Raw genomic sequence first — 27577 nt, 5'->3', positions numbered from 1 at the left:
TTTACTGTAATTGAAATAAAACCCTAAGATTGCCTGTGAGCCAACTCTTTCTAGCCTAAGCCATTGCCTTATTTCTATGTTTGTTCAAACCATTTCCTACTTACAATACATCACCACAAAAATAAGCTCTTTATTTCTCCCTTAATGTTGATATACTCGTATGGTTAACTGGTATAGAAAAGATGATTCAGTAAACAGGTCAGATGGATTCTCATTATTGATTTATCTCTTGGATGCAAAAGGATCATCATCCTCCATCCTAACAGAACATAAGTGAAAGCAAGAGCCCATGAATTGACAGATAAAAATAAAGAAGCTCCCCTTCATAATAGCTCCTCTGAGTCCTATAAGAGCAGCTCCAAATGAGTTCATTCCTTAGGTTAAACTAGCTGCAAGAAGTCCCTCTTGTTGTCTTATTCGTTCTTTGACAGCTACCAATATTTCATTATAGACTTAAGACTTTGAGTGCACAGAAAGCATTTTCACAAAACATTCCTGGTATAGTCCAAGAACTGTTTTGGGAAATCGTGGTACTGGGTGCTGAGTGATTCAAGCCTCACAGAGCCTCAGGAACCAAAGGTCTGAGCTCTGAATCTCCTGGCATCATGGAGGTAAAAGACATTAAAACCTTGATCACAGTATAGCGATAACATACAAATCTGGCAGCCAAAGAGTTGGAAACTTAAAACCAGTAACTTTTCTTATATTCCATCAATTGGCTTTTTATTTTTTTAAAAAAACATACTGCCCCCCAAAAAAACATGAAAACTTTCCTACACTTCTCTAGCTTTAGGGGAAACTACAGCACGTATTGAGATGGGATATATTCAAAAGATAAGTAACACTAATGTTTTTTTTAAGTCTTGAGCGGGGAAGGGGGGGAAGGTTTTAAGAAATGAAAACGTTCATGCTAAGTATGCTGTCATGGTGTTCTACTCCTATAATCCCAGCTCTCTGCAGGTAGAAGCAGCTGTAGAAACTAGAGCTTGAAGACAGCCTGGGATACAAAGCAAGACTGTATAAGAAAGAAAAAAAGAAAGCGTAAGAGAAAATGAAAAGAAAGAAATGATGACTCTCACTGCTAGTGGATTAGTAAATTTAAACAAGCACTTTCATGGGAAATGTGATGGTATTTAGTATATTTGAACATATAAAGGTGGTTCAGAGAGCAAATTTCACTCTAGACATTTGCTCTTACACATGGGTTTGTGAGACCCTATCTAAACCAACAGCTAGACACAGTGGTGCATGCCTGTCTGCCTGAGTATAGGAGGACCACAGTCCAGATTGACCAAGTCAGTCAGAGCCTGTCTCAAAACTATCAAAGATGAAAAGGTGGGATAGAAGTGTTTTCGTAGTGGAAGAATGCCTGCCTAGCTACCGTGAAGACCTAAGTTCAAACTTCAAAAGAAATAGAGGGGGAAAAATACCTAAAGAACAGGTGAAGGTTTGGGGTTTTTTTTTGGGGGGGGGGTTGGGTCCAGTCATGGGGCCTGAACTCTGGGCCGGGGCGCTGTCTCTCAGCTCTTCAACTCAAGGCTAGGACTCTACCACTTGAGCCACAGCACCACTTCTGGATTTTTTCTTTTTGCTTATGTAGTGCTGAGGAATCAAACCCAGAGCCTCATGCATGCAAGACAAGCGCTCTACCACTGAGCCACCTTCCCAGCCCCCAGGTGAAGGGTTTAGACACAATGACTACGAGAAAATAACTCTAATTTAAAAATAAGTTAATATGGCAAAGGAATAATATGAAATAAAAAGCGTCAAGCACACAAACCAATTTAAGAAAATGTAAGTACTTCCTTTACAATACTGGAAAGTAATACTTTTTTCCCTCGGTTCTAGTATGAAGGTCACCTGTCCCTGTACTGCCCGCCCTGTGATGCTCCAGATAGAGAAGCCTAGCCTCACTGACATGTCCATTCAGAGGCTCCTTGCAGAAGTGGAAGGAATATTCCCATAGGGTGTTTCTACTCTGTTTAGACAAAGGATATTTATCAGCTTGTAAAGCCTAAGTTTAACAGGGACAGTATGTGCTTTGCAAACATCAAAGACTTTATTTATCACATTGCTTATTATATTGTGATATTGAACCTTAAACTGAGCCATTTTGTTACCAATGGAATTAATCATCATCTTACTGTATAATTGTTTCCCTGAAAAGAAATCATATTTTTTAATACATGCTTAAATAATCTGATGCTTTGGGAAGGGGTGGGGAAGCCCAGAAATCTGGATTTAAAAAAAAAAAAACTCGTGAGATAAAAGGTCTTCAAATACATAATTAAGATTAAATGAATCATCTTTTACTCATTAAGCATATTATTTTACAGAGTCATTAAATAGATTCAAATAATATTGCACGGGCTTAAGAGGATTAATGCCTAGCCTCACCATTTGTCTGCTGAGAACCGCGGTTTACTGAGGAGGAGATCCGCATCTTACTGAAACCTTCCCCGGAAAGATGGACAAAGAGACGCAAATTAAACGTGGGAAATTCTGCCTTATTTTCCTGAACTCGCCAAGGATTTAGAGATATAGGCCTGCCCGTCTTGTAACCTCTTCCTTAATCTACTAAAGCAACAAACACAATTGAAGAAAGAATTTCTCTTTTTTTTTCCTTCATACTTTCTACCTGGCATTCTGTTTAATTTAAAAAAAAAACACATGAGGAAGAAATCTTGATAGCAACTGGGTGACATCTACACGAGTCCTTTTTTCTAGAAGACATGGTCTTGGCTTTCCAGTTGGTCTCTGTCGCTTGTATCTGGATCATGTTCACGCCAGATGCCTCCTGTGTTTCTAATATCAGGAAGCCCCACCAGCGGTGTGCCTCTTCAACAAAACAGACCCGGTAAGGCTCTCAACACAGTCCATGTGATTGCTGCTCTAGCCTTCTCATCAGACTCCTCAGTCTGACTAGAAATATGAAAGCATACCTTGAGTGGAAATCTATCTTTGCTGGCAGTGTCTGCCTCCAGATACAGCATTTACTCCTCAGAGTAAATAACAACTGGTTGGCATTAGAAAGAGCAGAATCATATGCTTTATTTACACTTTATATCTGTAGCAAATAAATGATGCCTGTAGAAATCTTTTAGTGAATGTATTTCTTCAATGAGTTACACATTGTTTTTATTAATAGCACTTGTTTAATATTTCGTCAACATTTTTTAAGTAAAAGTATGCTAAACCTATAACTTCTTTTAGTAAGTATTGGTGAGATAGTCTCATGTCATTAAAACTACTTGTTGGTTTTTTCTTCTATTTAAAATATCATTCTAAATGTGATATATATACACAATGGAATTCTATGTTTCCATCAGAATGAATGAGATTGCCCTATTCATAAGGAAATTGAGATACTTGGGGAAAATGATATTAAGTGAAATAAGCTGGACCCAAATAAACATAAGTTCCATGGTTTCCCTCATTTTTTGTAACTAAAATGTGTCTATGAATCTACAAGTAAACACAATGGATGGTAAAAGATCAAAAAAATACACTTGAACAAGATACACTCTAGACACTCACATAGCGAGACCAAAGGAAAATAGTCATAGGAGAGGATCACAAAGGCTCAATAGCTATGTGCAGATGATCATTTAAAATGATGTTTGTTGAAGTGAACTCCAAGAAATGGAAACAAGAGGTTTTGGATTGTTTTGGTTTTGGTTTTGGTTTTCCTCCTTTGTCACTGTGTTTGTTCCCAGAACCTTTTGTCTTGAATGTAACTTTATCTGCTTGGGGGAGGGTAAGGATGAGCACAGAAATGGTGGGACAAAGGATAAACTAATTCAGCAGTGATTCTCACTAGACACTATGTTGAAAATGAACTCTACAACATACGGGGGATGAGGGTCAGGAGGGAAAATGGGTAAGAAAGAGAAGGAAGAGGTGACACTGCTCAAAAAGAAATGTACTCATTACTGACTTAAATTCTGTAACCCCTCCATACATCACCTTTACAACAAAAATAAAAAAAATTAAGTAAGCAAAAACAGATATTAAAAATAAAACCTCATTCTGAATGTCAGCCCATGCTCCTCAGGAAGAAGGTCAGCTGACCTTACAGTGACCAGTGACTCACAATGTCTGGGTATTCACAGACTTTAGCGCCATTAACTGCCAGGAATTCCTTTGACCTGGAAAACTGGAGAATTTGCTCAGTCTATTACCAAATATGCCTTCAAAAATCATAGAATGTCTTTTTTTTTAAATCCTAAGTCAAAGCCTAACAAAATAAGTACCAAAAACTTAGTACTTTTAAGGGAGTAGGCAAGGGGGGACAGGTAGAAGAATGAAGGGAGAAAGGAGTAGAATGCAGGCAAAAATGATGCATTGTATATACCACTTAATTGAGAAAACGAAGGGAAGGGATGGGACAGGGGATCTGGATGTGAAGATGTTAAAGGGATGACACAGAACTAGGTGCATTGTATAGATAAACTGGTTTGTTAAATGTCAAAATTTTAATATATAACCTAAAAATTAAGAAAAAGAAAGGAAGGGGCGGATTGGGAGAGGTGGGGGAGAATGTTAGAAGGGATGACAATGATTAATTGGCATTATTTTCATAAGCTGCTTTGTTGAATGGCAACTTCTTTGTACAACTACTTAAAGATAATTTTTAGGGGGTAGTAGGAGAAAACAAAGGAGGGGGTAACAATGCTCGATAGGAAATTGGCTCATTAACTTACTCATGTAACTGTAACCCCTCTGTACAGTATCTTTACAATAAATTTTTTTCAAAAAAAAAGATAATTTTTAAAAAAAATCCTCTCCCCAAAATGAAAAAATCCAAAGAAACCCAGAAGAAGAAGGATAAAGGATAAAGATGAATAATCTCACCAGGAAACAGAATGACAAATTGCCCTCACATGCTGAATGTACCTAACACTCACTACAGGATCATTAGAGATGACACCAAATTTTATTATCTATCTTCTGAAACCTCAACTTTAATGGCCAAAATAAAAAGGAAATAGGGATTAGATTCCTGATTTCAAATCTCCTCTTTAACAACGCTTGATATGAAATGTACTCATTACCTTATTCATGTAACTGTAACCCCTCTGTACACTATTTTTGCAATAAAAAATTAAAAGAAAAAATTCTCCTCTTAAAAAAATCTCCTTGGGAGCTGGGAAGGTGGCTCAGTGGTAAAGTGCTTGCCTTCCATGCATGAGGCCCTGGGTTCGATTCCCCAGCACCACATAAGAAAAAAAGCCAGAAGTGGCACTATAGCTCAAGTGGTAGAGCGCTAGCCTTGAGCTAAAGAGCTGAGGGACAGTGCCCAGGCCCAGAGTTCAGGCCCCACGACCTGACCCAAAAAAAAAAAATCTCCTTCTCAGAAGTAGCGTTGTGGCTCAAGTGGTAGAGTGCCAACCTTGAGCAAAAAAAAAGTTCAGGGACAGTGCCCAGGACCTAAATCCAATTCCCAGTACCAGTACCAAATTTTAAAAAGAAAAAGGAAAGAGAAGAAATTTTAAAAATAGTCTACCTCTCACACTTTCCTTCCAGTCTTCAGCTAGAATGACAAACCAGACCCCAAACCTGAAATGACACATCTGTTCAGCTGAAGGCAGCAACTAAGCAAGAGTATGTTTGAAGAATGTAGACTGATACCAAATTATTGTGTTTTATTTCTTAATTGCTCATATTATTTATGTAGTCTAACTTATACATGTAAAAGGAATGTGAGGCCAAGGGGAAAGGAGACAAATGAAAGGAGGAAAGGGGAGAGTATATACCACAAAATGCAGAAAAGTAAGGGAAAGGGTAGGTTGAAATGGGTGAGAATGTGGAAGGGCTGGCATTGATCAGGATGCATTGTGTTCATAAACCACTTTGTTAAATGAAACCTTCTTTGTAGAACTACTTAAAGATAACAAAAATTAAATTTAATAAAAAGCTGCTAACAATATCATGTACTCGTTACATGGTAGATTTGTCCAGTCAGTTTAGTAGATGTTTCCATAAGAAAACTAATCTATGGCACTGGCCCATTAGAGATGCTCCCAATAATTCTTCCATGTGAACTTTTTAGTACTTCAAAGGGTGATAGGAAAACAATGATTCTTGGAAGTGAGGTGGGAATTTTCCTCTTAAACTAAATGCTTCATTTTAGATCATATTTAAAGAAAGAAAATTCTAGACACTATGTAAGACAAATTTCCCCCACAGAGGAACTTCCAGGATTTCTGAGGCTAAATATGCTTGTTTTTAGTTCTCTGACTCTTAAGTGAGGCACACCTCTGAGCCACAAGCTAGAAGAGGATTCATTAAAGTTTATACATGCTTCTTTTGTTCTTCAAAGAAAAATTCTCTATGGCACTGGGGGATAAAGAAACCTTCACACTGGTTCCCAAGTAACCAGCTAGAAGGAAACCTAGACACTGTCCCCGGAAGATAGACCAAACCAGACAGCCAACTTCTGAGCTGTCACTCAGGACTTTCTTGTGTAGATTTTAAAGCATCTGAAAACATTTCAGAATTGTTATAGGGCATAGTTTCTAGAGGAAGTCACCCAAGTTTCTTCATAATCTAGATTTTTAGGAATATAGTAATTTCCCCAGCATCCAACCTGATTATGAGTTGACAAATAATGAATTAACTAATTATTCATCCTTTAATGATGTATGAGAACTAACAGAGTGGATGTGAAAGGAAGATCTGATCTTTTGTTGAAAAGTATATGGTGAAGATAATTAAAAATAAAATAATAAAATATAGTTTTCGCACATGACAATACAAAAAGAAAATTATATGGTGGCCTTTGGCATTTGCATGCATTATTTTGAGAGAGTTTTCATAAAACCAGGCCCTTAAATGCCTCGGCATTGACTATGTTTATGCAGAATATAGCCTCCGTTTTCTTACGATAGTTCATGTTCTTTTTTTCCTTTAAATTTTTAATTATCTTTAAGTAGTTGTACAAAGCAGTTGCCATTTAACAAAGCAGTTTATGGATGCCATGCATCTTGATCAGTGTCACCCCCTGCAACCTACTCTTTCCCTTACTTTTCTTAATGTTGTGGTAAACACAGTGAATTCTTCACTGCATTCTTCCCCCTTTCCCTGCTTCATTTGTCTCCTTCTCTCCCCTTGGTCCCACCCCTTGCATATACCTGTTTCCTGATGCTGGTATTGTGGGCTTCCATGTTCTTAATCTGATGGCCCTTTTTCATTGTTTCTTAAAGACAAAGAGAAGAGGAATATGACTGATTAGTTTTGGCAAGTAGAAATGTCCTTGCTTTAGCTAGGAAAGATTCAGACTGCCAGTGGTACAAAGAAGAACAGAGAAAGAACCTCAATGAATATTTATTCATTCTTTCACCCCTTGTATTGGGAGACTTTTCTATTCAGTGCTGGTTTGGGGAAGGTTGCTGCAGGAACACCACACTGACCAAAAGAACTATTAGCAGAGTGCTACACTATGCTTAAATCTCCATATGAGAGTCAAATGTCAAGTTTTCAGGAAATGTGTTAGCTTGCTTTAAAAATGTTATTTTTAATAATTCTTTAGTAACACCTTTAAAACATTGTTTTCAATAATATCATTAGCTGGGCACCAATGGCTCATGCCTGTAATCCTAGCTATTTTAAGGAGGCTGAGATGTGAGGCTCACAGTTCAAAGTCAGGCTGGGCAGAAAAGTCCCTGTGAGACTCTTATCTCCAATTAACCACTCAAAAACTGGAAGTGGCACTATGGCTCAAATGGTGGAGCGTTAACCTTGAACACAAGGAGGCTCAGGGACACTACCCAGGCCCTGAGCTCAAGCCCCACCACTATATAAATGAATAAATAACATCATTAAAATTTCATCTATCATTTACAAAGTAGATATTTCCAGTCGTTTTCAGGAGTTGTTTAGATGAGGAGAGGAAAGATTGTCATCGGAGCTCATTCATGACACTGGCCCACTAGAGCTGATACTTTCCAAAAAAATTAAAAATTAAATACCATAATTTAAGTAGACTTTTTTTGGTGGGGACAGGTCTGGTCTTTGAATTCTGGGCCTTGGCACTGTTCCTGAATTTTGTGCTCAAGGCAAGCCCTCTACCACTTTGAGTCACAGCACCACTTCCAGTTTTCTCGTAGTTAATTGGAGATTATAGTCTCACAGCCTTTCCTGCCCCAGCTGGCTTTGAACTGCGATCCTCAGATCTCAGCCTCCTGAGTAGTTAGGATTACTAGCATGAGCTACTGGCGCTCAGCTCTAAGTAGACTATTTTAAAGCAAAGGTAGTAAATACTTACAACTCACTGCTTTAATTATATCAATTCTATTTTTTGTGATTGATAAGAGCCAATCATTTATTTATCAATTCTATTTTTAATTTAAAATTATAGCATAGAAATTGTTTCCTATTTTCTTTTTTAAAAATCTTTATTGTAAAGGTGATATATAAAGGAGTTACAGTTATATGAGTCAGGTAATGAGAACAGTTGCCACACTGCTTCATCGATACCATGATAGAATTTTAATCATTATATTATTATTTTGAATGAGAACTGTTAATAGTGAGCATTTATTTTCAACATTGCACAGCTTTAATATGAGCAATAAATATCTTCACATATTTTTTCATTTCCTAAGAAAACTGTAATTTTCCTGGAGTGGAATAACTAAGTCAAAGCATATAAAGTATCATGTGATTTCTGAGATGAGTTTCTAGACAGGTTTACCAATATTTATTCTTCTACATGTGAAGTACAAATGCTCCTCCATCACTGTACGCGTATCAGCACGGAGGTTTGACATTACTCCATGTCTTTTGCCCATTTAACAAGTAGAAAATGGGAGTCATGGTTTTCATTTCATTTTCACTGTTAACCTTTCAATTAAATAACTTTAAGTATGCCAATTAGTTTTATCCAGCTCATGTCAGCCCTAGTTGTTTTCAAGTTCAGTTCTGATCCAATGGTTTAATCAAATATATAAAACATACAAAGAAGTTCTGTGAAGCAAACAGTGAAATGTCTGTTATAATGATGGATTTCCATTTCATTATTAAAACTACCGTGAATCAGAATGAGTTAGGTGTGTTTTTCCTCTCCCAGTTCTAGCAATTTTCTTTTTGCCTCACAGTGACCTGCTTAGGCCCCTGAGATTGCTCAAAATCTATCCATTCCAACTTGCCAATGCCCTGATTTCTTAGTCACAAAATTAGGGTGGCATTTCTGCTACTGAGGAGGAGGGCCAGAGGAATATGGCCTTTGTCTGAACCTAGATGGACAAAGTCTAACGGGAAAAATCATACCAATTACCAAGATGTACACCTCCTGTTTCTCAAATGATATTCACAGTTCTTTGTGGACAAAGACAAAAATTAAGAATACTGGTGTAACACATTCCCATCAACTGATATTCCTTTGTTTGATATCATTGAGGTTCAGACTTCCAAAACAAATGACTTGTCATTTAGTTGAATTATAATATTATTACAAAGTTTTATTAAAAATTATTACAGGGCTTGAAAGGTGGCTCAGTGGTAGAGTGCTTGCCTTGCATGCATAAGGCCCTGTGTTCAATTCCTCAGCACCACATAAGCAGAAAAAGCCAGAAGTGGAACTATGGCTCCAGTGGTAGAGTGCTGAAGAGCTGAGGGACAGCACCCAGGCCCAGAGTTCAGGCCCCATGATTGACAAAAAAAAATTATTACAATAATTTTCACGCAAGGTTACATTACTATTTTTCTTTTTTAAGTAAGTAGCTCACTTTCATTAAATGTAGATTATTTTCTATAGCAGTGGGTCTCTTGAGAAATTGTTAAAAATGCAAATTTTCATATGCTAAGACCTACTGAATCAGAAACTCTGGGCATGGAGCCCAGAAGTCCAAATGCTTTGGATGTATGCCAGAAAAGATCATATTTACAAATCATCTGGTAGGTTGTCTTAAATGGAGTAGGTACTTAGTAAAAGCTGTGTGCTATTGCTTTTTAATAAATAGTGCATTCTAGATTTTTAGAATTATGTTTCTATAATTCTTGTTCCTTGGAAGTAGTTCAATAACTTAAAATACATAATGGTTTAACATGTTTTGAATCAAACTCATTGTCTTATCCCAACGTCTCTATTTCTATCACTGGAAGACATACATGTCTAAACCTCTGGGGCTTGGACCATACAGAGTGATCTAAGCTGTTTCAGGACCTGAAAATCTCCCCATCCAAGTCTCCTTATTGAGTTAAGAAATTCCTTTGATTAGTGTTTTGTTAAAATTCAAATTGAAAATGCAAAGGCATCCCAGGTATCCCGAGTGACAAGAATTTACCAAGTTTGACTCCTCAGGGTTTTGTTGTTACTGATGCTGCTGATCAAGATAATGGTGACTACGACAAGCACATTTTTCTAGTCAGGATCTGGTGTATGGCGTACCACACACCAAGGAAGGGTTTTCTCATACCTTCAGTCTCCACACCTGTAATGCCTCTGGAAAAGAGGTGGCTCAGGGAAGAAAATGACTCTAAGAAGCACAGCACTGGACAAAGTCCACAATTACAGGGGCAGACAGGGCTGTTCTCTCTTTGGGATAAGTACAGAAAGGCACTTCCCATTTCCCTTCACCATGGAGAGCTATAGGTGACACAGACTTTGCCTCCTTCACAACTTGGCTTCCATTGGTCCAAATGTCACTGACCTGTAAGGCCTAGAACCGCTGATGGGCATCCTGACTCCAGTCTTCTCTTGCTCTCTTATTTTTCTCTTGGAAACACTCTTTGCATCAGCTTACAATTTCATCATGTTTGATTTTTCAACCTCAGTGATCCCTAGACTCATGAAGGTGACTTACACAAGCCACCTTCACAAGGCATGCGATATCGCCAGGCTGTGATTCCTTAGAGGCTCATTGAGTGTACTGGAGTCCATGAATCTGAATTTTGATCACCGTCCCCCAGATAATTGGAATTTTCTAAGTCTAAAAACCATATTCTGAGAAACATTGCTTGCATGTGAACTAACGCCATACTGTGTGTCTTCTGCAAGTCTCTCCCAAATTCTGTTTATCTTTCCTTACCTTACCCTTATATAACAAAGAGCCATTAGTGGCAGGTCTTTGACAATATGAAGTGAGAAAAAAGTGTGTGTGTGTGTGTGTGTGTGTGTTTCTGAACGTGCTATGTGGAAAACAGGTAGAATATACCTCTGAAACGCTTTCTTTTCTCCCTTTGGATGGGACAGCAAGCAAGAAAGTAGAATGAACAAAGATGACAGTACCAAAATATGGCCTCTGAAACATGAACAACTTCTCCATATAGAGGACCATGATTTTGCAATGAGACCTGGATTTGGAGGTGAGTAGTCTCTTTATAAAACTCTAGTTAAACATGTTCTGTAAAGACAGAGATGGGTTTTAATAACAATTAGAATAAAGCATGAGTGAAGACCAACAGTTTTTTTAAATAGCTAGCAGTATTTCAAGTGTGTATCCAGGATATGAAGAAGAGGGAGATGGTCTGAGGCAAGTCCTGATAAAAAAATGGAAGACCCTCTCAGAAAAATTAACTACAATAAAAGAACTGTTTATCTCAAGTGTTAAAACACTTGCTTAATGAACAGAAATCTAAGTTCAAATCTCAGTATCAAAAGAAACCTTTTATTCCTCTTGAATGAAAATAATAGAAACTTTATTTTTGATTCATCTTCAAACTTATTATTGTACTTTTCACACTGTGAATGCGTTCAGTAAATTGAATATATGCATCTTACCTATATAACAAATAATTTTTCCACTACAACCTATAAATTGGATTATATGACATTATAGGTTATTCTTATGGGCTGGAGTGCTGGGCTTTCATAGAAAACCCACAATCCATCAAAAGCGATAGCTCCCTATGAACCAATTCTTCTGAACTGATTGAATTGTGTTTGTTTCTCTTCACTGCTTAAAAAATTGAAATTAATCAAAACATATTAGACTGGCTCTATACTTAGTCTTATAATGCACTACATTATTCCACCTTCACAGTGACTAGGAAACAGGAAATGCTGTGACTCTTAACTGTCAGGTGAGAAACCTGAGGCTGAAAGAAAGGAGATTTTCCCAAAGCAAGATACAGTGGCAAGTAAGGAGGATGGGAGAAGCCCAGAGGAGAAGCACACGGTTGGGCCCCAGGCACACGGTTGGGCCAAATCTTCCCTTCAGTTTGTTAGGAATTTTCAGGATCTGGGGGAAAAAGTCTACCTGTTAAATAATCCAGATCATCCTTTTCTCAATCGAAGTCTCCCATTTCCCTGGATGCATGAAACAGTGCAGAATCCTAGGGATGTGGAGACGAGGAAATTGAAGATGAGGGTGAGAAGCAGGGTTCTGTCATAACTACTCAAAATGAGGTGGGGAAACATCACACTCTTGTCCCGTCAAAGTTACAGCCAAGGGAAAGCACATCAGGATACAAATACAGGGAGAACTAACTTGAATTCAGAGTCCTTTTGATAGAGGCTGATTTTGTTTTGTTTTCTTTTGGTTCTGTTTTCTTTTCTTTTTTCCATCTCCTGGGAACCCACAGTCTTACAGTTTCTAATGACCTGATCTTAATCGATCAAACTTTCTAAGCATCAGAATCACATTTTAATAGGCAGGGGGGTTACTCAGCCTCTCTCACAGGATTTCTGATCCACTTGATTGAGATGGGGGCCCACAAATTTCATTTCTACAATTTTCACCGATGCTGCTACTGCTGCCTTCTCTGAAGATCCCATTTTGAGAATCATCATATTACATTTGATCATCTAACATTAGGTTAAAATCTTAGTGAGCTTATTCTTGCTTACTGAAATCTAAATTAAGATTTTAGAAGCGCTTGAAAGAAGGTTTAGCACTGTTATCATTTTTCTCCCCTTTAGAGACCCTATTTCTTTTTCTTTTCTCCTCTACTCATATTAATATTTCCTCATACTAATCATCTTTATTTTCCCAAAAAATGTTTAATCCCTGAAGCAACCATGTAAGAGAAAGAAGCCTAAATGTTAAATAAGTTGCTACAACTACTATTATCTTGGTTTCTATGATTTTTTTTAAATGCTTTCCAAATTTTTCCTCCCATTTTGTGGCAGTATTTGGGTTAAACTTATCCAGCATGGGTCTTGATGGCCACGAGGGGGCGGCACCTGCACGGGAATGGAGTCTCAGGAGGCGCAATTCAACAGACTCATTTCAACAGGCAAAAAGCCTTCATTCCTATGAGGTTGGGCTCCTCAGCTAAAGTGCTTTCTAGTGAAAAGCAAAGGTTTTTATAGGGATTATTTTAGACCACTGAAAGTCAGAAAGAGTGAAAGAAAAATGACTGTTCTTGAAACGTGGACCTTGAAATAAACAACCCAGTGACACCTCATCACTCAAAGAAGTTGAATCATCTGTAGAACCGCCTGAGAGTTAATGTAAGTTCAGAAGCTCATGCCCCAGCTCAGGGCTGCTGAGAACAAATCTGCATTGTGACATAATCCCCGTGTGGCTGGCATGCATGTGACAATCGACAGCCACTGCTGCAGATTGCTAATCACTGGCCTTTTATTAATCTCTTCTTTTCTTTTAATCTAAAACACTTTGTCTTCATTCTCCTGTTCCTGTATCATGCCCAGACTAGGAAAATATAAAGTTGATCCTATTTTTTTCTTTTCTTACCCTTTGCTTAATATGTTAGAGATACATACATTTTTTAAAACTGATTTTCCCCTGAGTCTCCTTTATGAAGCTGTAAGTGCAGTTGAGCTAGGTGCTGGTAGATCATGCCTGCAATCCTAGTTTTTCAGGAGGCAGACATCTGAGAATTGTGATTTGAAGCCAACCCGGGCCAAAACCCTGTGAGGTTCTTTATCTCCACTTACCCAACAAAAAGCCAGAATTGGAGCTATGGTTCAAGTGGTAGAGTGTCTTCCTTGAACAAGCAAATCAACTAAGAGCAAGAGGCCCTGAGTTCAAGACCCAAAACTGGCACCCAAAGGGGAAAAACACAGTGACCAAAAAAAAGTAGTGACAGGTGGAAAGTCATCTCACAATGAGGAAATTTTTCCAACCAGCTCTGTGATCCTGAACCTTCTCTTGTCTGTCTTGATCAAAGCAGAACCTTAGACTCTGATCCATTTCTCTTTCCTCTCAAAGGCCAGATTGCTTTGAAAATCAGACTGCAGGATTTAAAAGACAGGCCTTTGTTTATCATTCTTCTCTTTAGACTTGTCCATAACATCAGCTCATGAACATACTTCTTCCCTCTGAGCTAAATGTAACTTCAGCACTTCTGTTGACTTAATGTGTTTTCCTAATTAGCTTTAACATTAAAACCAGCTGCTACTGTAGTGTTTTTTACTTTTATAAAGCATTAGAAGATTAATTGACTCATTATGTAGAAACAGGAGGAGATAAATTTAGGGGAGCTTTTTGTTTAACTTGGGTAATAAATTGCAGCTCATTTTCTGTATTTATGTTTTCCCTACCCATTCCTTCTCCCATAAGTAAGGGCTTTTTGTTAGAGTCTTATTCATGATCATTTCTTTCTTTCATCAAAGTGAAATCAATTCAGCCTCTAGAAATTGACTAGGAAGCTAAGACACAATCTCAAGCTATAAAAGCTGTTTGTTCAATCTCTGCCTGTCATACAAGAGAAAAAGTTGTAAGGACCTGGGAATATTCTTGTCACTAACTAGTTTTGGATTTCAGGAAAGTGTAATATAGTCTTCTTTGAGAGTAAGTTCCCTCATGGCAGCTAAAGCCAGTTCTACCTACCTATCAAAATGATGATAATAATCACAAGTATAATAATCACAGTTTATAATACATTTAAAATGTACTGGAAAAGGAAGATATATAACTTCTATTTAGCCCTCTTTATTCCGGCCTGCATAAAAAATTCAGACAGATGCTATATCTTTATATAAATATGTATGTTTATAAATGCTACTACCTAGTTAGTAATCTCAGGAAATTAATTCCATGATCAGAAAGGTTAAGAGTAATTTAAATCTTATTATACTAAGTATCTTAGCTATAATTAATAAAAAGTATTTATAAAGTTATTGGATAGGCTGCTATTACTTATTACAGAACAATAGGTAGTGAAAAGTTCGTTGTTGAGGATTTAATTGGGGTTTGGATACATTCCCTGGTGGGCTCCCACAGCAGCCTTCTAAGGAAGGTTGCATACATTATCCCTTCTGTTTTACAACTTAACAAACTGAAGTATGGAAGAGTTGAGATGTGCAGACTTTTGGCTGTGCCTCAGGCTTATACAGCTGCAGATTTTTTTTCATCACATCTAACATCAACATGTCTGACTCACCTCCTCAGCTGTCAGAAGAATTACCTTTGTTTTCATAGAATCCAAAATTTTAGCTTCTTCACCTTGCCCTTGCATTCCTGTCTTCCCCCACTCTATCCAGCAAGAATGCCAGAGCACAAGTGCTTAGAGCAAGAGGGAAGTCACCTTGGAGCCCTGACAAGCAGGCAGACCAGCCACACTGAAGACACACATAGTGCTTTAGAGCGAAATCGCTCATCCCACAAGAACCGGATTATCTGGAGGAAGAAAGGAATAAATCAATGCCAAAAATGCATTTCTTTCTTTATACACACAATAGTGGTGGTGGTGGTCGTCGTACTGGATGTGAACTCAAGGTCTTATAACACTAGGCAGGTCCTCTAGCAGTTGAACCACATCTCCAGCTGTATCTCCGAAATTCAGTTCTAATGGAAAAGCCATTAGCATTCACTCCACCGTCAAACCAGCCTTCAAAACCCCTATGGTTCCAGTGCTTGCTGATGTGCAATAACATGGATATATACTTTAAAAATGGTCCTATTAGACTGCCCCAGGCAAGCAGAAAAAGCCACCAGCCAATTACAGTTACAGTTACAGTTCTGGATCCTAAAGATGTTGGCTCCAGGACAATCACTATACCCTGTAGGTGGGAGTCTTTTACATGAAATGACACAATATTTACATGCAACATACGCACATTGTGTCTGTACTCTCCCGAATACTTTAAACCATATCTTCATTAATTATAAAATCCTAATACAATGTAAAGACAATATAAATATTTATCATAGTGTATTGTTAGAGGATTGATGATAACAAAATCTATACATGATCAGTGGTTATTTTTTTATTTCTATTTTGATTTTTCTTCAGTAGTTCTGAAGGGAGTTGCCAGTCAGCAAAGCAGGTTATGAATACCATGTGTCTTGATCAACGTCACCCTTTCAATATTCTCACCCATCCCTCCCATCCCCTTCCCCACTTCTCTTAATTTTGTAGAATATACATAAAATTTGTTTTCTGCATTCTCCCCCTCCTTCTTTTCTTCCTTTGTTTACCATCTTGCCTGTGACCGCACTCCACCCTGTTCAAATACCCATTTCCTGATGTTTTATCTTGTTGAACTTTGATTTAGCCCTTCTAAAGAATTACACTGTTTGAGTTCTTCCATGACTCTACTATATTTCAGTTAATACATTTGTGTACACTTGCAAACCAAAGTATTTACTTATAAAGTTACAAACTAATCCTAATTTCCACATATTAGAGAAAATATAATTTTTCTTCCTTCCTTCTTTCCTTCCTTCCTTCCTTCCTTTTTTTCCTCTTCATTGTTTTTCTTTACACTTTCTTTTTGTTGTTGCTGTTGTTTGGAGTAGCCTGATCATCAACACTGGAATACAGGACTAGGAATGGTGATCTACTTTCCTAAGAGTGAACTTTTTTGTATTGCTTCTTCCAAAATGCAGTCTGTGGCTGCTGACTGATGATCTGCAAAGGGACACTTCCAAGTCTGTGGTGTTCATGTGTAGCACTACAAAGACATCCATGGGAGTCTAGTCTGCCAAATACTGCACTCATGAAAAAGACGGTGTTTGACATTTTCCAGAGTCAATGACTCTCTGACACTCCCTGACTGTAAAATATGACCTTTGCCATAGTAGGTGCATAATTCTATATATTCTTAGATTTCTCCTTTTTAAACCCCTATTAGCTAAAAAATTTGCATAAGAAAAAAATAAAAATAAAGGTACCAGTTTTGTACTTTAGAAAAAAATGTGGAGATGTCCCCAAACAAAAGATTAATAATTATTGAAATAACATTTATTTATACATATGCTTTTCAACAGTCAAATATGTATCAACTGATTCAACTGGTAATAAGTGGATCTTTAATTTGAAAACACTGAAAGGTAATTCTCTGCTTTCTCTTTTTTTTTTCCTCTGCTTTCTCTTTCTAAAGGATCCCCGGTACCAGTAGGTATAGATGTCCAGGTTGAAAGCATTGACAGCATTTCAGAGGTCGACATGGTAAGTTTCTTCATGGGATATTTATCTTTTCTTCTGAACAGATATATCCACTAGTGACAAATCATTGGGTATTTTAATAAAGCATGTTATGTTCTATGTTATCAGTCTTTCCTTCTTCACTAAATAAGAGTAGTTATTTTGTATTGTTAATCACTTCTTTCTACCTCTAACTGCATTACTCAATTCTTTCCTACTTCCCTCTTTCCTTCTAATGTTTTTTCATAGAAGGAACATTGTAGAATATCATATTTAGCTATGTAACAAATTGGCAATAATCATATACACGGGACAATAATATCACATATGCAATATGGAATCACAACCACGGCCATTACACACAAAACCATAGATGATTAGACCAAGTTTCATCAACTCCTCCCAAAAGTTTCAAATAATATTAATCTTATTTATACATAAATAACAAGCAATAGAGGACAAGGGGTTTTTATCTTATAAGTCTAAAATTTTCAGACAACTTTGTCTATTCCCTTGAATGTTCTTGAAGTAGAAAACAGAGTTGTTTTATCTTTTAGTGAAACATCTGTATTTTCAAAAAGCATTTTTCACCAACCACTGTCCAGAAAACTTAAAAGAAGTGATTTCTTACTGTAGTCAACTTTCTTCTAACTCTCCAGGTCAGAATATATTTTTATTAAGGCAGTCCGTGCAGTAACCCATACAATTTACTGTATATGGTAAAGACTCAGTTTATTCATGCCATATTATGCATGCCTAACAACAACATGCCTAATCCCAAGGAATAATACAATATGCTTCCATTTCAAACCTAGAAAAAACAAACTACCTTACAACTCACTGGCGACTCACTTGTAGTATACTGTGACAAAGTGGGCATAACTGCCCAAGCTCTATTATATGCATTAGTACTAGCTACTCAGGATGTGAGGATTGTGGTTCAAAGCATGCCTGGGTAGGAAAGGGTGTGAGACTCTTACCTCCAATTAAGCACCAAAAAATTGGAAATGGATGTATGGCTTAAATGGTAGAGCACCAGCCTTGAGCACAAAATCTCAGAGATAATGCTCAGGCCCCAAATTCGAGTCTCAGGATTGGCACAAAAATAATTATCAATACAAAGACAATTTTAAAGGGGAATATTTAGAATTTAAAAACCACAACAAAATACTAGAATAATTTTCAAGGATACCTTCATAGAAATAATAATTAGAATTAATTAATAACCTGTCTTCTCTTTCCCAACATTCCTCTTCAAGTCATTAATACCCATGTCCATCAATCCTGGGATGTACAGTATTGAAGTGATGATGTTGAGCCATATTCTTGTTGATTTGATGGAAATCTTTTTCTTTCTGCATAGGACTTTACAATGACTTTTTATCTCAGGCACTACTGGAAAGATGAGAGGCTGTCCTTTCCTAGCAAGACAAACAAAAGCATGACCTTTGATCATAGATTGATCGAAAAGATTTGGGTGCCTGATATCTTTTTTGTCCATTCTAAAAGATCTTTCATCCATGATACAACTATGGAAAACATCATGCTTCGAGTACACCCTGATGGGAGCGTCCTCTTCAGTCTCCGGTAAGGACAAGCTCTCTACTGCCTTGGCTTTCTCAGACTACAGTCATCTATACCAAAGCTGGTGGTTCCAACTTCAGACTAAACTCATGACATTGATGTCCATTTAATGATGCTAAATATTGGGACACAAAGGGAAGGTGTGATTTTCTCAAGTTCTAACACACCTATCTTAAAGAATTATTTCCTACTATAAATATTTCCATTCTGAGGAAATGTTCTTTGGATAAATAGGATGAAACTAAACTCGGGAGACTTACAAAAATCTGGAGCATACTATTTTAGAGATGCTAATTCTCCACTCCAATTCCATTCCTGCTTTCCCTCAAGCAATGGTGGATTCTTGTGTTCACTAAATAAGGAATTGCCTGCCCTATATCCTCCTGTGTCCATGGGAAGCATAGTCATCATCTGAGTTAACACTAACTTCATCACATCCTTTTTCTTTTTCTCCTTTTATAGTTAAGATACTTGTTTTAACACTAGGCTATAAAAGCCCTTCATCTTTAATGTTCTATATTTTCTTTTAGACAAATGAGACATATGTATAGTGAGTGGCTTGTAATAATTCAACTTTTTCAAAGTTCTAGGATTCTAAGAAAGATTGTATAATACGCTGAAAAAAATGACACCCCAAAATATATCTATGCCTTTATGTCTGGAATTGAGGAGGTTACTCTATAGGGCAAATATGAGTCCTCCCAGTTGGGATTAAGTTAAAATCTTTAAAAGGCGACATTCTCCTGGATTCTCTGGTGGAAACTTAAGTGCAGTCATAATAATCCTTATCATTTAAAAGCAGAAGAGAATTTGATGCACACAGAAGGATGCACTCAATGCATTCGCAAGCCAAAGTTTGCTGATTCTTTGATTAATGGATTTGCCCCCTAGAACTCCTGAGGGATCATGACTTTGCTCACACTGTAATATTGCACCTGTGATACTGACAAGACTTTGGAATCTTGTAAGAATAAAATGCTGTTGTTTCAACCACCGAGTTTGTAGTGACTTATAGCTGCAATAGAAAACAATGTCGAATTTTTGCTGTTTAAAAATACCTTGTACGAAGCGGTTACCAGTCATTTCATAAAGAACATCAATTTTTTTATTATTAATACAATCAATGGCAAGTGCTGTTTTCAATAGAACTTTTGAACCTGGAGTAAGATGGAACGTATCAGTCCTGGAGTCAAGTTGAAGGCAGAAATGCAATATCTGAACAAAAAAATCAACTGTTCTAAATTTGTTTTGGTGAGAGGATGACTGGTAAAGGAGTGACTTATTGGATTTTCTTCTTAACTTGCACACTCTAGAGAGACATTTGGCCTTTGCCAAGATCCTGTGAAGTAACTCCTTATCCCTTGAGATACTGTGCCCCTTGAAAGATTTTCTTTTGTTCATCTGGAGTCCATGGGCCATACCAGAGAGTCTTTCGTTTACAAAATAATACGGTGGATGCTTTGAGTTATGTGATATCAATTTGATCTCTGGAGACACTAGAGACTATGGTCAGCCATCTGACTAACCACTAACCATAACTACCTTGTAACCTCTCAGTTTAATCTGTGGTTATCAATGCCTGAGTGAGGGACCTTTCCCTATGCTCTATGAAGTGATGTCACACATCACTGCTTGCATGATGAAGCACGTGCTGTGTGGGTAACTCCACTAGGAGAAGACGTGTGTTCCTATTTGCTCCTGTACCTTGCACTGTGCTCTGTTTCCACTGATTATTTTGATCCTTCTATCGTAATATAGGCATCAATGAGTCAAGCTGCCAATCCCAGCAAACTTTGTTGAGGTCTTTTTACAGTTCATTGGCTATTCAGGTAGTCTTGGAGACCCCTAAACTCAGAGCAATCAAAAAGAGTCAGCAGAGCTATTCTCAATTCTAACAGCAAAGCCAGCCCAATCCCAGAAACAAATCACCTTATTTAAGGCTTGGTTTTGATATCGTCCAGCTGTGTAAGCTATTTGGTCATTGATCTCAATGTGTTCTATGAAGGAGCCTAGCCAAAAGACATCAGAGATTGATTCTAGCAGTGGTAACATACTATGTTTTGTTTACACAAAATGATGCTAGCCTAATGTTTTTGTTGTGTGACTATAGACAGTAGAATTAAGGCCACTAAAGATAAAATGATTGCACTCTTTGGATTAATTCAGAAGCACTGTGGGCAGAAGCATCTGCTGCCTTTGTTCTTCACAGACTTGCTTGGGGGCCTTTTAGGAGCTTCTGATCTGCTATTATGGGCACCAAAGTTTTTCCTTTGAGGCAAGATCATAATACAGAAGCCCCTGCCTGAAGTCAGGAAAATCTAGGAAGATATAAATTTCGGAAAACAGAAACCCCATCAGTATGCAAGCCTTTTGACTTAATAACATCTGAATTATACATTGTGCTCCTAGATCTGTTGCTAAACATGCTCCAGGCTTTTGCCCTCACTGATGGATAGAGAGTTTTCTCAAATAAACTTGCTGTGCAAAGGAAACCTTTACCTGTAGTGTTTTATTTCCACCACCCCAACTCGTTATTACTAGAGACTATTTAAGTTTACATCTCCCTCAAAGCAGATTATATTTAAATCTCTTTAAAATCATCTCACTTTGAAGTGTGTATTTCCTAAAACATCAGTCAGAACATTCAAAAGTGAGCAATCTGGAAATGGTGAGACCGGAAGCAACGATGAGAGCTGGAATTCATTCTGGATGCTGCCTTAAGCAAATCACCAACTTTTCAGAGTTTGTTTCCTTGTTCATTACTTGGACAGCAAAGAACAATGCCTGTTTCCAATTAGCCTTTAAAGGCACACAAAAGATAGTAAAGCCTGTTTCCGATTATGCTTGAAAGGCACAAAACACAGAAGTATAATAACGGAGTTTCAATGATACATGCTGATTTGGCCCTATGTTTAAATGATCTGCAGGTTTCCTTTTCTTCTTCCTTCTGTAGGATAACGGTTTCTGCCATGTGCTTTATGGATTTCAGCAGGTTTCCTCTTGACACTCAAAACTGTTCCCTTGAACTCGAAAGCTGTAAGTCTCTCTGCGTGATGAGCATGTTCCATTACCATCACATATAGCATAGAAATAGCACACATGCTCTTGACAAGCATTTAAGCATATTGATACATAGATTAGATAGACAGACAGACAGACAGACAGACAGACAGACAGACAGACAGACAGACAGACAGACAGACAGACAGACAGACAGACAGACAGATAGATAGATAGATAGATAGATAGATAGATAGATAGATAGATAGATAGATAGATAGATAGATAGATTTCCAAGGCAGTTGTTCATTTTCTTTGCCTTTCTGTTTTTACTAAGGACAATGGCTGTTTGTCTCTGAAATAAAGTGATTCAGGAAGAAAATGCTTTGATAATTACATATACTGCAGTTTTCTTAATGGTTATGAAGAAACAGTAGTCTAAGAAGGTGAATATCCCTAATGTTATTACATGGACTGACACAGTTAGAAAGCTCTGGAATCCATATGTTTGGAAGAGTCACAATCCACCAAGTGTACATAGATTTCTCAAAAGAAAAAAAAACAGTTCTAGTCATAGACTCCACCCCCCCCCCATCAAAGCCCTGTCAAAAAGCATCTGAATGAGTTCCTTCAATGGGGCTGACCCAGCAGCAGTTGTCATAAGATACCACATTTCATAATATGACAAAATTCGAGCCATCTCACCAGATGCTTCCCTTCTGCCTAGACACTCCTTCCAGAACCTATTAGAAACATTTGGTGCTACTTTTCAATTTTAAAATGTGGTCTTCTTGACTCATTTTGTATTCTCATCTAAAAGAGGCACACAGTTATAAGAGACCTGAGGCCTGGCACCGCCCTGAGCAAACGGAGGCATGCTGTTATCATCCTTCTGAGGGCTAGATTGATGTTTTGTAAAAATGCACACCGAGAGGGCTAGGTGGTGAGTTTTCACACATCACGTTGCCACAAAAAAAAGCTTCCACTTTATGTCAGTCATTAGGCTCTAAATTTGGGAGATATTTTTTTCTTTTGGTATGAAAGTTTAATCAGTCTGATCACGAACATTTTTAGTACTTAATACAGACATGTTATTGAGCCAGTCACTATACAAAACATAGTTATTATAGACCTTTATGGAATGTATAAGAGTTGTGACACCTGCAGGAATGATGTTGTCTTATTGTAGATGCCTACAATGAGGAAGATCTAATGCTGTACTGGAAACATGGAAACAAGTCCTTAAATACAGAAGAGCATATTTCCCTTTCCCAATTCTTCATTGAGGAATTCAGTGCATCCAGTGGATTGTCATTCTACAGCAGCACAGGTACAGCATCTTTTTGTTGTTGGTAATGGTGGTGGTAGTCGTGGGGCTTGAACTCTGGGCCTGGGCACTGTCCCTCAGTTCTTCAGCTTAAGGCTAACGCTCTACCATTTGAGCCACAGCACTGCTTCCGGTTTTCTAGTGGTTTATTGGAGCTAAGAGTCTCATGGAGTTTCCTACCCAGGCTGGCTTTGAACCATGATCCTCAGATCTCAGCCTCCTGAATAGCAAGGATTACAGGTGTGAGCCACTGGTGCCCAGCTAGGTAGAGCATCTTATGTGGACAAGTTATTCATAGTTAGTGAGCTTCTACTGTTTGCCAAGAACCACATCACAGGACTAACCCTGTTTCCCAGCAGGTGCCTCATTTGGCCAATAGCAACATCTCCCCAATTTCAAGGGAGCTGCCCTCAAAACATCCTTGCTCAATCATGCAGATACCTCTATCTAGATGCCTTCTTCCCTTTTCTGCCCTGTTAGTCTACTTTTAATATAATGGTGATATTTGAAAACATAAAAATTGTTTCCACTCAAATCCCATACGTTTCTTCACCACACTTAGAATGGCAGTCAACCACTCCAAGATGATTTGCCCCCTTCCTACTGCTGCACCCTCAACCCAAGCCTCTGTTCCTCCATCTGACTCTCCTCTTCTCGTCTTGGTTGTCCTTAAATTGTCCTCTACTTGTCCTTGATTATCTCACTACATCCCCGAGGCCTCTTCTTTGATCTTCTCTTCCCTCTATCTAGAGTATTTCCCCCTATCCCTGCTTCCTATCACCAGCTCTGTGTGTCATTTACACCTGTGTTCAGTTATCTCTTTAAACAATGCTTCCCTGGCCACAATTTCTAAAATAGACCTCTTTACTCACCATTTCCTGTCTCCATTTGTCTTCCGATCACTTACTGCTACCTAAAGTACACACTTAGCTTTATTGTCTGAGTTCCTCATAGAAACAGGACAAAGAGCTGTCAGTATGGCTGAGCTCTAAAGTCAAACCTCAGTACTTTCAAATAAATGAGTAAGAGAAGATCTTCACTAGCCATACAACAGACAAGTGTGTCATATCTAAAATATACCTGGAACTCAAAAAAATTAAATCCCCCAACAACAAATCTTCAAAGAAACAACTGCCCAATAAATAACTAGGCTAAAGACTTAAAAAGACACTTCTCTGCAGAGAATAGACACATGAAGAAATGCTCAACCTCTCAAGCCATAAAAGAAATGAAAATCAAAACAACATTGAGATACCACCTCACCCCAAGTTAAAATGGCTATAATCAAGAGCTCTAATAACAATAGATGCTGGAGGGGATGTGGACAGAAGGGAAACTTACTGCATTGTTGGTGGGAGTGTACACTTGTACAACCACTTTGGAAAGCAGTGTGGAGATTCCTCAAAAGACTCCACATAGAGCTCCCCTATGACCCAGCAATCCCACTTTTGGGCATTTATCCAAATGATCACAAACAAGACCACACTGAAGCTACCAGTACAACTATGAGCATTATTTACCATAGCTAAGATATGGAACCAACCCAGATGCCCCTCAGTCGATGAATGGATCAAGAAAATGTGGTATATACACAATGGAATTCTATGCCTCCATCAGAAAGAATGGCATTGCCCCATTTGTTAGGAATTGGAAGGCTTTGGAAAAATTATCTTAAGTGAAGTAAACCAGGCCCAAAGAAACATAGTTCCTATGGTTTCCCTTATTTGCAATATCTAGTATATGTCTGAGACAAGCAGAAAAGGTCAGATAAGTTGATGTTAGGTGAAATGAACCCCAAGATAAGTATCCAAATGTTTTTTTCTTTCAGGCGATTGTTTCTAGCATATTTATAAGATGATTTCTTTGTTGCTTTGTATGTCCCTCTCCCACGGTATAACCCCTGCTTTCACTGTATTTGATATTGGTATAATTTGTGGAGGGAAAGGGGCAAAACAAATCGTTTAAATAGGGATACAAGTGGACCCATTGCAACAATGAGATGTACAAGTCCTTATGTTGAAATCGAACTTTACAACTTTGGAGGGGGAGGGTCAGGTAGAGGGAGGAGGGAGATGGGAAGGGATCATAAGGGGAACAAAGGAAGAGGCAACAATGCTTGGTAAGAAATGTACTCATTATCTTGCCCATTATTGTAACCCCTCTGTACAGTATTTTCACAATAAAAAAATAAATGAGTAAATAAATAAATAAAAATAAATAATAGAAGAAAAAAACAAAGGAAAGAAAAGAAAAGAAGTAATAATGAAGAGGTTTGCTGTGTTTACCACTTTCTTGCAGATCCTGGAATGTGTCCAGTGCATGATAGATGCTCAATAAAAATCAACTGAATGAGTCAGTTAGCTTCTCAGAGAAACTAATTGACTTTCTGGGACCAAAGGCTCTTTATATATTTAGATGCAGAAAATATTCTCTAGTACATCCACAATGTGTCTATATTGCTTGTGATTCAGCAAATTATGCTATTCATTATGCTATTCATTTTAATCATTCCATTGTCTTTTTTGATACCTTCATACATTAATGTTTTTGATCACTGATACATCCTTGACAAATGGAAGATTCTCAAGAGCAAATTGGATCAATGGTATATAATTTCAGAAGAGTTTAATACTCTAATACTGCCATTTAGACATGAATTTGATTCTTATGATCTATTGTTCTTGTTATTGTTCTTCCTTTTCCTTTTTTGTTTCTCTATATAAGTAAATATACATATATTTAATCGTAATTTTAATGTTCTTAATTAAATTCAATTAATTAAATGTAAAATTTTAGTTTTAATTAAAGCCAATCAATACTTACATAATTGAATGAATGCAGTAGACACCATGGCTCATGCTTGTAATCTCAGCTACATGGCAGGTGGAGATTGGAATGATCATAGTACAAGGTGAGCCACGACAGAAAGTTAACAAGATCTCATCTCAACCAATAAATTGGCCATGGTATTGTGCATCTGTCACCTCAGCTATGCACAAAGCATAAGTAAGGAGACTGAGGTGCAAAATAGTCAGAGAAAAACCATGTGATTCTATCTTCAAGTAACTAAAGTAATAAAAAATGTGGGAGGCTGAAGGTATGACTTAAATGGGACAGTACTTGCCTGATAGGTGCAAGGCTCTGAGTTCAAACTCCAGTAGAGCTAAGGAGAAAAAGGGAAGGAAGGAAGGAAGGAAGGAAGGAAGGAAGGAAGGAAGGAAGGAAGGAAGGAAAGGAGGGAGGGAGGGAGGGAGGGAAGGAAAGGAAGAGAAGAAGCCATGACATGGAGGAAGGGAGGTAATAAATAATAAAATACACAAAACATAACATATTCTTATTTTAATTAAATAACTATGACACATTATAAATTGTTAATAAAACTTTGCAATGTTTAATGGTAATATAATATGATACATAGGGAACAGAAATCCTAAAGTCATATTACACAGAACATATACAAATATATAATATTAGAAATGATATATCTTCAGGCTTAGACATATAAGTATCCACAAATATACTTCATACCTTCCAGCATTCTCTTTAGAAAAAAAGCAGTGAAGCGAAATTTCATTTTAAAATTCTAACTTCACCCTGATTCATTTAGCTGTTTCCACTATTTCTCTATCTGTACTTGTCAAACTTCCTGAGTGCTACCAGGCTCTGCATTAGTGGACACAAAGCCTTCTTCCACTCATGTTTTAGGGAATGTCAAGATCTAGACAAAAACTTGCATTGAAAAAATACTACTGCTCACATGATGTTTTTACATATTTTAAAAAGACTTACAGTGCCTTCATATTCAAGCATGATTGCATTTTCAAGAAGTACAATTTTGATTACTAAAAAAATGCAATCAAATAGAATTTGGTTCAAATGAGCAGATTTGGGCAGCCTGATGGAGTTATCATAAATATTTAAAAATTAAAAGCGGTTTATAACAGCTTATAAAACCTGCATCCAATTTGTTACTAAAGAAAGGACGTGTGTGTGTGTGTGTGTGTGTGTGTGTGTGTGTGTGTGAAAAAGTCTAGAAAGGTTAACAAAAGGTATCTCTGAGGAATGGATATATGGATATAGATTGGAGATTTTTTTCAATTTTATTTTAGTACTTTTCATTTTTGGATTTGTTGAAATATGCACATTTTAATGAAAAGCATTACAATAGCCTCCAAGAATAGAAAAATGCAAGAGCAAAGCATTTAGGAAATGGTGTTCAGGTATCAAATTGATAATCAGATCTGTCCTTAGATGTTCAGGTATCAAATTGATAATCAGATCTGTCCTTAGATGTCAGTTCATGTTTATTTCAGTTCGTGAGTATATAATTTCTGTGCTTCACACTAGCCATGAAGTTTTAAATATCATCTGAGAGTCAAACTCAAATGT

The 27577-nt window shown here is 37.5% G+C and overlaps 1 protein-coding gene across 1 annotated transcript in view; it reads left to right on the top strand.

The window, feature by feature from the left end:
• Positions 1-2732: 2732 nt before the first annotated feature.
• Positions 2733-27577, top strand: part of Gabrr3 (gamma-aminobutyric acid (GABA) A receptor, rho 3) — a 39389-nt gene continuing 14544 nt past the window's right edge. The window contains exons 1-6 of the mRNA XM_013024110.1: positions 2733-2857; positions 11195-11307; positions 17234-17301; positions 18641-18864; positions 21815-21897; positions 23051-23191. Of these exons, the coding sequence (XP_012879564.1) occupies positions 2733-2857; positions 11195-11307; positions 17234-17301; positions 18641-18864; positions 21815-21897; positions 23051-23191 (754 nt within the window). The remainder of the gene's footprint in view (positions 2858-11194; positions 11308-17233; positions 17302-18640; positions 18865-21814; positions 21898-23050; positions 23192-27577) is intronic.

This window comes from Dipodomys ordii, unplaced genomic scaffold, assembly GCF_000151885.1.
Source record: "Dipodomys ordii isolate 6190 unplaced genomic scaffold, Dord_2.0 Scaffold73, whole genome shotgun sequence".
In the NCBI taxonomy this organism is placed as follows: Eukaryota; Metazoa; Chordata; class Mammalia; order Rodentia; family Heteromyidae; genus Dipodomys; species Dipodomys ordii.
The sequence above is the reverse complement of the archived record's forward strand: the minus strand, read 5'-3'. Positions and strand labels throughout refer to the sequence as shown.